Here is a 12044-nt window from a genome sequence, read left to right as displayed (position 1 = left end):
GAGCCAAGATAAAGCCAAGCTAAGACTGTGGATCCTAGATTTTTTCAGAAGTATGCTATGGTCAACTAGCTATATAACCTTGGTTACATTTCTTTTCTGTGATTCAGTGTACTATCATGTTAAAAGAAGGTATTATGGTGTTTCTCATATAATTGGGAAGACATAATGGCATAGAAACATTCAGTAAATATTAGTTATTATTATTATTTCCCCAATATTATTTAATTTTAAAGGAAATCAACATTTAAAATTTTAGTTAATGTTAGTATACATTGTTTGAATTCCCCTTTAAAACATTACCTTAATCTTTATTGATAAGCACATGACTTGTTATTAGACTAAAATTAGTCAATTTTGAGGGTTACTTGGAAAGATTCATAGTAACTGGCATTAGATGTGTGGCAGAGAAGTATAACCTTACTCTTTCATTACTATCCTCAGCTAAGAGCCTTTAAGTTGTAGTTTTCAAAATTTCACATATATCTAGAATGCTAGATACTTATCATCAAACAATATTTCAAAATTGATATGTGGACTCAATTGGGTGAATAGTTTTGTGGTACAGTGTCAAATACTAGCCCAGCCAAGGCAGGAGAACTGTCTTCATGTGTAATACTTTGTTTATGTTAATATAGATATTGAAAAGTCAGCAATAGGGTAAAGAGGCATTGTGAAGTTACTCTAAATTTTGGATTCCCTAAGAACTAACATTCTTTTTTCCTACTCTGAAGGTGCAAAGCTGCTGGTACTTTTGTTAAATCATATGAAGTGCCCTCAAGACATTCTCTACCAAGAAATTTTGTGTAATATCTGGCTTTTTCTCCTTAGCCTGTTTCTTTTGTGTGTGTGTGTTTTAACTGTTTATTTTGCTGACTGCTAAATTTTCTATATTATTTTTACCAGAATTTTAATTGCAGGGCTAATTTGTAATGAGCTCATATTTGTACCTTTTTTGGAAGTGTGATCTTAATGGATGGTTATGAAAATCTTTTATTCTCCAACCCCATATTGATAAAAAATTTGTATCAGTTCCTTTTAAATTATACACGTTGTAAAAATGTGGTGGAATGGCTATTTTTCATATTATTATTTAATATCTTTTGTAAACTGTGTGGCTTTAGAAATCATTGATCTCAACAACCTTGGGTCTGAATTTTTTTATGGCCTTCTAGACAAGAAGCATAAGTTTCTATTGGTGGTATTTCAGGACCATATCTTTGTTATTTATAGAGTAATAGTTGCTTTTTGCTTATATGAAGATAAATTGTTCATCTGCAGAGACTAAATTTATCTATTAAAAAGTTTAGATTAAGGCCTTTAGATACTTTTTCAAGACAGTCACAAACCTCTTTTCTTTTGATTCTCTGTAGTAGAATGGCTTACTAGTTTTTAGCTTGGTTATGAGAAGGATCCATTGCATTTTTATCATCTGGCTAAAGATTTGAACAATGTCTTGAAAAACCTCTTTTACACTTTGATAAACTTTGAACAAAAATCATCTGTCAGAAATTCTTTAACAGATGTTAATATCTTTGGCCCTTATAATATCACTTACCTTGTCTGTGAAAACTGCAAGGAAATTATGAGAACTTATTTTTTTTTTTTAACTTTTAAGTCAGTTGGCTGGCTTTTCCTTGTTCATCATAAAATCAGAATTTTGACAAATTGATCTTCTTTATTCCGTCCTAGCATAAATAAGTTTCTGCATGTGAACACTTTGCCTCAGATCTGTACCAGCTCTCTAGTTAAGACATTTTTCCCTATTTAAATTGGATCCTTTCTTTTTTGATGGAACTTTATTGCTTCTCTCTGTAGTTAGTGTCAGGGAGAGATTTCTACCCGCTGCTCCCACCCCCCTTTGGCACACTTCCTTTACCGTCTCATTACACCCAAGTTCGTTTCCTTCCATTTAGAGTTAGATGTCTGAACAAAAGTACTTCAGGAGTTGTCGCATTGGCGTGTAAACTAATTCCACGAATGTTTGCATGGGAAATGTATTTCACAGTCGAAAGGGTTTATTTGGGAAGGGTATCTTTGAATATATCAGCCTTCTCTGCAATGGAGTCAGAATTCAGTGTGAAAACAGTCTGCTTGTTTCGGGAGCAAGCATGGGCTCCCTACTGGTGGTATTTTTGGTCTTGCCCTGGTCTCCATTGCAACCCTAAAAATTTCTTCTCAAAAATTACCTATAGACGCTTTACCAGCAAAGTTACAAAAAGTCTTACACATGCTTTCTCTCTGTCTTTTTAAAGTGTCACTCAGCTCCTTGAAGGAACAAAATGTACCAGTGTCATTTTCTGTTCAAATAACTCTCCTACAGGAATCATAAACTTCTCCTCTGGACCTGAACAAATATCTGTTGCCTTTAATGGAACTCTTTTTCTTGCCAGAACAGTAACCCCTCTTGATTTACTGTTCATCTGTATGAAAAACCTGAGTGACCTAATTCTGCTTCAATTTTCTGTACTCATGAGGACACTAAATGAGTCTCCCGCAGTCATGCAGTATTACATCTTGCTGTTGTTTCAGGAAGTTCAGAATCCTGAATCTCTTTATCAGACTACCTGCCGAATTCCACTGATGGGAAGATGAAATTGTCTGGAGAGGAGCATTATTTAAAATGAACATTTCTATTAAGCACAACAACAACAAAGATATAATTTTCTATGTTAAAGAAGCCCCTCCTGTACCTTTGCTATCTACCCACCACGTGCAGAGTTGAATGCATATCATTTCACTGTGAAGGTTTCCTTGCCTCTTCCAGAGTTTTTACTTTGTACTTCTTGCTTCCCTTTCATAAAAGAGAGATGTTTTTGTGTTGGGGACTGAGATTCATTAACAAATGACAGGGCCCTTAGGAGAAGCAGTCCTCACAGGGAGAAAGAAGTGTACCCCCCAGTTTCTACCTGCTCTAGTGCCTCAGGCACCCACACCCCTTGTTGCAATCTCCCACTCCCCACCTCTTCCTTTACCCTTCCCCCTTTGCCCTTCCTTTACCCTCCCCTTGTAGTTCAGTGAGGTTTAATCTCAGCATCATCAGCCACTTGTCCTGCAATGAGGTTATTTATTTCCTAGTTCCATAGTCCTTTGGAAGATTAAGGAAAAGGCAGCTAACTATTCCTTCTGATTTAGCATCTGACTCACTTTGTTCAAGAGTTAACCAGAATATAAAGGGGTAGTTTGAGTTCTAGGTTATTCAAATACGGAAAGTCTTTCACAAATCTAGAATCAGGATAGCCAAATTGTTGGCAGCCATCTTACTCCACTACAATATTCGATTTTCTTTTCTTATGGGCAGAATCATAGGCCATAAAGTAAAGTGATATCAAAGGTAAAATTGTTTGTATTTTACTTTTTTCCCCTAGTGGATTTTCCTCCTAATGGCCTGATGTTCAAGATACATCATCTGCTGCTATATTTGGAGAATTGGGGCTATGTGTATGGTTAATAAAATGAATTGGATAAATGAATTTGGTATTTGTTTCATATAGTAAAAATAAAAAAACCATGAGAATAACCCCATGACCATCACTACTGGGATGTGGGAAAAATTTGAGAGAGTTTGAATGATATTTCCAAAAAAGTAAAATGGTAAAATCTTCTCATTGTTGTTTGAACTAACACAATTTTAGTCTGTTGGATGTTTAGATCATTTAAAAGTGCTATTATTTGCAGTGGTGTGCTTACTGTAAAGTAATAGCTAGGTGATGATGATAATATGAACACAATGGTGATAAATAATTTAGCAAATCAGAATCAATGGCAAGCGTACCAAATAAAATAGGAATCTATCATCTGTATTATTTATAGTGAAGCCAGTGGAAAATAAGTCATTTTTATTTTGATCATCTTTAAATGTTTGAAAAAGATGGTATTTTATTTCCCTCCCAAATCAAACATCTGAAATTTTTAGGCGTGCACTCATCTTGATATTTGAGTCATAGGAAGTATGAAGATCCTTTGCAGCACCTAAGTCTCAGAAGGTTTTACTCTTTCAAATTACTATGCAACATCATAAAGGTTGAAAAATAATGTAATAGTCATTTTTCACAGAATCCTTAATTTCCAACTTTTGTAGTGGAGGCCAGGAAAGTTCTCAGAAAGTGTATTTTAATGATTAACTTTATTATCACAATGGTTTTAGTATCAGGTAAATGAGGGTTTCAACTTTGGTCCTGTGATGTCCAAAAGTTCTTTTATTTTCATCATCAGTAAAATGGGACCATTGTAGTATTCACCTTGTGAGATGAGTGTGTGCATGTGCACATGCACTTGTGTTTGTGAGAGATAATTAAATAAAATCATCCATTAAATGCACTTAATTTAGTATAGTTAGTATTTATTAGGTTAACTCACTACTTCTTTTATTACTATTTTTATGAACTCTATTCCAACACAGTTTTGCCCTCAATTTAGGAGGCAAATACATTTAAATGACACATAATTATGTATAAGAATAGGATTCAAAACCTATTTCAAGTGTGTATTTGTGACAATAATGGTATTCCAAAGGAATGAAGAGAGATGTCTTGTATTTCTGTTCTGCCTTCATTATGGGGAAGTACCTGCAGTTATATTTTTGATGGAGTCTAAAATCAGAATTCCCAGCATCCTCCTCTAGAAACTCTTAGATTTTAACTTCTATGTACTGATGCCCCTGATTTTTGAAAAATGCCTAATTTGTCTTCTTTTCTCAAGCAAGCACTCTGCACAGAGGAAGTGGTTGTGGCTGGCAGGGCTGTCTGAATGTTTGGGGTTGGCTGGTTTCTGTGGCCTCAGTTCCTTCTGCTCTTGCCTGCTCTGCTTTAGCTGCTGTTGTCCTCAGAGTCTTGGCAAGGAGTACAAATGGCCTGGTTGCCTTAGGACAGAACTGGAGGTTAAAAAGAAAATTCTGGTCTCAGCTGTGCACTCTGGCTGGCTGGGAATTAGGGAACAAGTCAGATTTTCCTGTCTCTCATTTTCTGTTTGTTAAGAATGAGCCAGAACATTTGATTTTATTCCCCCTAGATGTAGCATGAGCTTTCTTTCCGGGTGTTAGAAGTTATGGAGAAAGTCAGAGTGTTAGGTAACATATAGCACCTGTCTATATTAATTCAAAGGTAGCTTTTCTCAGCTTAACATCAAACAACGTAGCTGGGTGTCAGAAATCGACTGTCAGTAACTGGTATGTTTCGCCATGAACTTGAACTGAGGTTATTGTCGATCATTGAAGACTAAATCGTAATGTATATTTTCATCTCCCCCCTCCCCCCATTTTATTATTTCCTTTCAGACTTCAGGCTCGCATAGCTCATAGGATACAAGAACTGGAAAATCTGCCTGGCTCTTTGCCACCTGATTTACGAACCAAAGCAACCGTGGAACTGAAAGCACTTCGGTTGCTCAATTTTCAACGTCAGGTAATACCTTTTCCCCAGTGAATCTGAGATGTAGGAAATAAATGTAATTGTTCCTAAAGGGTGATCTGAGTGTTTCCTTTAGTCTCTTCAATGTTGTTATAAAGACATAAACTTAGCAAATTAGCTTATCTTTTAGACCAACTGAGTATAGCTAATAGTATAGATGAATTGCTTATTATGGTTTTCTTCTTCTGCACATCAGAAACATTTCTTCCCCTGGACTCTGGTTTACAGAATCAGGGTTTGGGCATTTGTTACTGTGAATGAAAAACCTGGAGAACAATTAGGGCTAGCTCATATTTGCCTTTATGGTGCCAAGGAAAAATGAGGAGGTGGTTGGTCAGAGTTTCTTGGTAAGCACAAAGGGAAAACATTAGCCATGAAAATAATTTTTAAAAATGTGATAGCCTTTCTACTGTATAGCTCATTACTCATAGAAGTACATGAAACAATGTCTTGTAACTTGATTACTCTTTTCAAAACCTAACTTTGGGGCACTTGATCCCACATTGACTAATCAATGAGTTGTTATCTGGTCTTGTTAGAGTTTTAAGTAGTCACTTCTTAAAAACTAGCATAATGATCTATTTTCTGATTTCCAAATCAGTAGGAGACTTGTAAAATGAGGTGGAACTAATTTTTACTTTGATGAGTTTTGCCATGTTGACCCCAAAGGTGCAGGTCTCCCCATCTACAGATTGCCAGATAAAGTCAAAGGGGATAAAGAGCTTTTCATTACTAGTCAGATGGGTTTGTTTTATTGAAGGCCAGGGCATGAAAAATGAATTATTAATAAATAAATGTAGTTTGAAAGTATGAATTGCATGATTTGGTCTGTTGGAAGATGTGACTAAAATTCTTAGGCTACTTCCTGTGCAGTTATCATGTGAACTTGGATATACACTTGACTTATAGGTTGTCATTACAGAAAGGCATCAGTGGCTGGATGCTACTTAGCAATAGATTTGAATTTAGTTTAAAATTAAAAAAAGAAAATCCTCCAAGTTCCATTTATTTCTTTATTATAGGTGACTTCATAATATGAACTAATGAAAGTGATAAAATTTTGTTAAATGAATATTAGCTAAATTTATTTTCAGGAATAAGCTTAGATTCAAAAGAGCTTCACTGTGCTGGAATCTTACTGGTATCTGAGTTTTGTTTGATAGTATTGAAAAATCTGTCACCTATAAAGTTTCCCAATTACATTAACTGTAATTGATGCTGATTTCAGATTCAATTGAATGAGTATTGTAATGTGTGCTCCCAAGTCCCCTTCTCCTGCTGCCATATAGCATGCAATATAAGCACCTACAGTAAGCTCATGATATAATATAAAACTTAAATATATTGCAAAGAATATTATTTTTGAGTGTGAGGAAAGCAAAACAGGTATTTTGCGTCATTTATTTGAGGTTATGAATTCATAACCTTATGACATGAATAGAAAGCACCTCTTTTATTCTTTTTGCAAATCATCATTAAGGGTAATCTTTAAACACACAAGAATCTTAGTATGACATTTAAAACAAAGTAAAAATATTTAAAGTTTTTAACTAAATAACATCATGAGAGTAATTAAAGAGAATGAATTAATTTAAAGTCAGGACAACATCCATATTTTTTCCTTTTTACTATTTCATTACTATAATTGTTTTTTATCTGAATTATTTGGAAAGAAAATTCATACCATCCTGGAAAATACCATGTGAATCTGACATGTTTTTAGTTCCTTCATTTAGTTTAGGCTAACCGTGACTGAGAAACTCTAAGTAGTTCTGTTCCATTAAATGGAAAAGAGAGAAGGTCAGGGCTCAGGAATCCAGCTTCTGTTCCGGAGACTGTCTAACAGCTCTCCTCTTGACAGCTGAGACAGGAGGTGGTGGCCTGCATGCGCAGGGACACCACCCTGGAGACGGCTCTGAACTCCAAAGCGTACAAACGGAGCAAGCGCCAGACTCTGCGAGAAGCCCGCATGACTGAGAAGCTGGAGAAGCAGCAGAAGATCGAGCAGGAGAGGAAGCGCCGGCAGAAACACCAGGTCCTTAGAGCTGGGCTTTACCTGGATAGAGGTGTCTGATGGGGTCATTGGACAGGGTCAAAATGACTGCAGATATGTCCCTTTCAGGTGGTGGGAGAATCACAAAAATAGAAAGGCCTCTTGGAGTTTACATAGTTCAGCGACATCATTTTTATATATCAGAACACTTAGGCCAAGAGATAAATGGGTGACCTGCCCGAGATCACATACTTGGTCAGCAGCAGAATGAAGTTTAGGACCTAGCTTTCTTGAATTGCAGTCCAATATTGTTGGTTGAGACTACTATAATAAAATACCAGAAACCAGGTAGATTAGAAACAACAGGAATTTACTACTCAAAGTTCTGGATGCTGGAAGGCCAAGGTCAGCATGCCAGCATAAGTCAGTTTCTGGTGAGGACCCTCTTCTGCTTTGCAAAGTGCAGACTTCACGTGTCCTCGTATGGCAGGAAGAGAGCAAGCAAGCTCTCCAGGATTCTTTTGTAAGGGCACTAATTCCATTCATGGGGGCCCCACTTCTAATACCATCACATTGCAGGATTCCAGCATTTGAGTTGGTGGGTGGGGCCCCACAAACACATCATACATTTAGTCAAAAACAGGTATCATAGTCATGGTTTCATGGAAAGCTGCCTAACAGGTAGGCATAGTGGGTTTCCCAGAACAAAATCCTGGGAAAAAAGCAACTTGGAAAAGGAAAGAACTGAGCAAAAAGTTATTTTTATTACAAGTGTAAATATAGGATCCTGGGCTTTTTGATGGTCCAGTAGAAGGTTTCACAGGGGCAGATATTTAAAAATATTCCTTTGTAGGGAATATTTTGAAATAGTTTGATAGGATTTAATTTTGTTTTTGTAATCTTTTACATTTTGTTTTTTTCTTGTGCTTAATTAAGTGACTTAGTTTCCTTTTGAAAAAAAAATATTGAATTTTAGTATAAATAGGGTATACATTTCCCCTCCTCTATTTAAAAAATGACTACAAATTTGTGCCATTTTCACTTCATATAAACATATTTTGTATCACCATTCTAAGGTATTTAAGTTAGAGCAGAGGAAACATTACTTTTGTAACGTGATTTTTCACTGGAAATACCAGGTCCCTCAGGTTTATTTTAGAGTGCGGGAGCGACATACTTTAAATTTGTCATTGCCAGTCTCTTTAGTCCTGGATCTTCCCATGTGGAAGCAGCCACACCCCAGAAATGGAGTTGGCTTTTTTTCTACAGATATGCAATCACACAGCCATGGAGAGGTGCGTTTTCCCACTGGCTCATAGCCTGTCCCTCACTTGCAGAGGCCAGGGCACCTGTCCCAAAATAGATTCTAGTCTGAGTTGTGTTATGTGTACATTGAGAGTCTTGGACTAAGTTGATACCTTGATGTTGGGAAGTGCATCTTAATCATCCTTTTCTCCCCCTTGTGAATCCTTTAGGAATACCTGAACAGTATTTTGCAACATGCAAAAGATTTTAAGGAATACCATCGATCTGTGGCTGGGAAGATCCAGAAGCTTTCCAAAGCAGTGGCAACTTGGCATGCCAACACTGAAAGGGAGCAGAAGAAGGAGACAGAGCGGATTGAAAAGGAGAGAATGCGGAGACTGATGGTAAGGGGGGCCCCCTGCAGGAGCCCAGCCGGATGCTCGGTTCACATCTCTCTGCACTGAGAATATGAAATAAGGCAGGAGAAATGAAAGCTGCTTATCAAACATGTTAAAAAGTTTCTTTGAATTTCTGGGGGATGGACTATGAGTGTCTTCTCTTTCTTATACAAAGATCTATGCCATAGATCTAGGGCCAAACTTGATGAATGTGGTGTTGTACCATTGCTGTACAGACTGTAGCTTCTCACTTACATAAAGACAGTGTAATGTTTTGAACAACCAACAATAAAAATTAAAAAAAAAAAAGGCAGGGACGGTGTTTTACTGGAGTTTGATAATTAGATCTGGAAGAATTATAAATGAGTTTCTTCTAAAAACATCACTTCTCTGAGATGAACGGCCAAGTCCTTTTGTCCGTGTGTGTGTGTGTGTGTGTGTGTGTGTGTGTGTGTACACGTGCACGCTATTGGAGGATCAAACCCAGGTTGTGCATGCTAGGCAAGCACTCTACCACTAAGTTACATACCCAGCCTGTATGAATGAAAAGTTTTTTTTTTTTAATGAATAGCTTATCTTATCTTTGAATCTAAGAAGGTCCTGGTTTTGGAGCCTCTTGGTGCTAATCAGAAATTATTCTGATAACAGTGTAAAAAGTGATTTTTAAGTTAATTTTGAGATGTTGCTTTTTTGTGGCAGTTGTGTTATTCTCAAGAGCTATTCATGGATCATTACATTTGCACTGTTAGTTTTTAGTGGATCTATAAACACAGAAGGGATAGCTTTATATTGTTGGAGTATTTGGTTTTATTGGCTATTTATTTCTGAAATTGGACAAAGCACACTCTGGATTTTAGAAAAGTGTAAGCAGTCTGCTCTGATGATAGGAGACCTGCAGAACTGTCTGGGACATAAGCCTGAGTGGGTGAAGAGAAACTTTCAGCCCATAGTTATGTACCTGGGAAATTGTGAGTGACACTGTCTTCCTTGCTGGTATTACAGTCTGTGTTTTATTTTCATTAATTGTTCTTGGATTCCATAAAGTAGACACTATGTTTTCAAAAGGTTCCAGGTGTTCATGAATCTTACCGTCTTATACTGCCTCCCTCTCTGTTTTTGGGAGGGAGGGGACTGTCCAAGAGATTTCTCACTAGCTAGGGAGTCCATTTTATAGTAATTGGAGCAGTCAACAGTCAAATTTGTCTGATTCAACTGAAGTGAAACTATATTAGAACTTCAGTAACAGATTGGTTTGACACTAATGATTAGGCATTTGCAAATCATTAATTTTTGCAATTAAATGATGGAATATACAGATAATAGAGAAACTGAAGTTTTTTATCACTCTTTCTTCAAGTGAGATCAACCATAACCAAAAGCAATTAGAGTTATAATAGCATTTGAGGTTCACGCTCATTCATGGGGCAGACAGCCGCCAGACTGAGTGATGAAGCTGCTGTCACTCGGGCAAACGCTGGAGTGACATCCTCGCACTGAAGACCCGAGTTTTTCTGTGATGCAGTTGCCTCTTAAAGATTTTGCAGCTTGCTTCTTTTATTTAGGCATCACATGAGGAAAATATTTTGGAGTGTCCTTTAATTGGGTTGTATAAAAGAGATTTCTCTCTAAGTAGCTCAGAGTACATCAGAGTTTTATTCTGTTTAACCTCATCATGTTGCTTAATGGGAGGTGGAAGTGGAAATCATTGTATCTGTTTTATCGCTCAGCAGTATCAGACTTCAGGTGCTAAATGACTTGTCTCCAGTCACCTCAGCAGTGCAGGTCTCTGACAAAAAAAAATTCTCAAAATTTGACCTTTCCTATTATCCACAATGTTTCTTATACTTAGTTGTTTCTAAGTATAAGAAATTATTCGTTAAAAGCCTATTTGATTGCTTAACTTACTGAAATATTTATGAATGAAAGGATCTTATGTCTGGAATTGGCTTCAAAACAATCAGTTTGGGGTAAAAGGAAGGAAGGGTAGCAATTGAACAGGAGTTGCCACAAATTAATTGCTTGCTGTTAGTTATATAAGAGATTGTACCATTCTATCCAGTTTTTATTATACTTAAGATTTTCTGAAATATGAAGTAAAAATAGACTTCAGAAGGGAATTGTCAAATTTTAATTATTTTTGTGCAGTTAAAGAAACAGAAGAACAAAGCACCAACTCAAAGTGCTGATAGCACCACACACACACACACACACACACACACACACACACACACACAGTGGGGCTTTGTGCCCTGACTTTGCTGTGAACCCCAGGGTCCCCAGACACAGGTGTTGTACATCTGTATGTTTGCCTGGTCCCAGGCCCCTTGTGATGGCTTGTGAAACCTGGCTCATCCAGTTTGTTCCACTCACTACCAAAGTTCAGAGGGTCAGGAGCAGAGAAGAACATAAAATGCAGTCGTCAGAAAATGTGTACAGTGCTGTCATCACTCTCTCCTTTGCTTATAGGCTGAAGATGAAGAGGGCTATAGGAAACTGATTGATCAAAAGAAAGACCGGCGTTTAGCTTACCTTTTGCAGCAGACAGATGAATATGTGGCCAATCTGACCAACCTGGTTTGGGAGCATAAACAAGCACAAGCAGCCAAAGAGAAGAAGAAGAGGAGGAGGAAGAAGAAGGTAGGTGTTCTAGAGTTGATGGCTGAGCCTCTGCTCTTCCGGCAGGGATGAGCTTGAGTATTGCTCTTTATTAAGCACCACTTCCTACACTAATGGAAGGTTTGGATTATTGAATGCCAACAACTGCATAAATTGGTATGGGAACAGACAAGGTATTGGAGATAAGGGTATGAAGGACAGGATGTACTCCACCAAAGTAATAGTCTCTATTTTCATTGTTTAATACAGTATAATATTTTAAATTGAGTACCACACAACTGGCAGGAAGAATAAAAACATACAGATAAGTGTTTGCTTAAGTTTAATGGCAGTGTGGCAGGAGACTGCTGAGTTAAGAAACTGGAATGAAAATTAAGAATAATGCAA

General features: G+C 37.1%; 1 protein-coding gene across 8 annotated transcripts in view; it reads left to right on the top strand.

The window, feature by feature from the left end:
* The window catches only part of Smarca2 (SWI/SNF related BAF chromatin remodeling complex subunit ATPase 2), a 165012-nt gene that overhangs the window by 34481 nt on the left and 118487 nt on the right, over window positions 1–12044 (top strand). For all 8 annotated transcript variants that reach the window (XM_076846022.2, XM_076846024.2, XM_076846023.2 and 5 more), the window contains 4 exons: window positions 5273–5399; window positions 7267–7440; window positions 8874–9047; window positions 11508–11678. In XM_076846022.2, the coding sequence (XP_076702137.2) occupies window positions 5273–5399; window positions 7267–7440; window positions 8874–9047; window positions 11508–11678 (646 nt within the window). The remainder of the gene's footprint in view (window positions 1–5272; window positions 5400–7266; window positions 7441–8873; window positions 9048–11507; window positions 11679–12044) is intronic.

Source organism: Callospermophilus lateralis, chromosome 2 (assembly GCF_048772815.1).
Source record: "Callospermophilus lateralis isolate mCalLat2 chromosome 2, mCalLat2.hap1, whole genome shotgun sequence".
NCBI lineage: Eukaryota > Metazoa > Chordata > Mammalia > Rodentia > Sciuridae > Callospermophilus > Callospermophilus lateralis.
The sequence above is the reverse complement of the archived record's forward strand: the minus strand, read 5'-3'. Positions and strand labels throughout refer to the sequence as shown.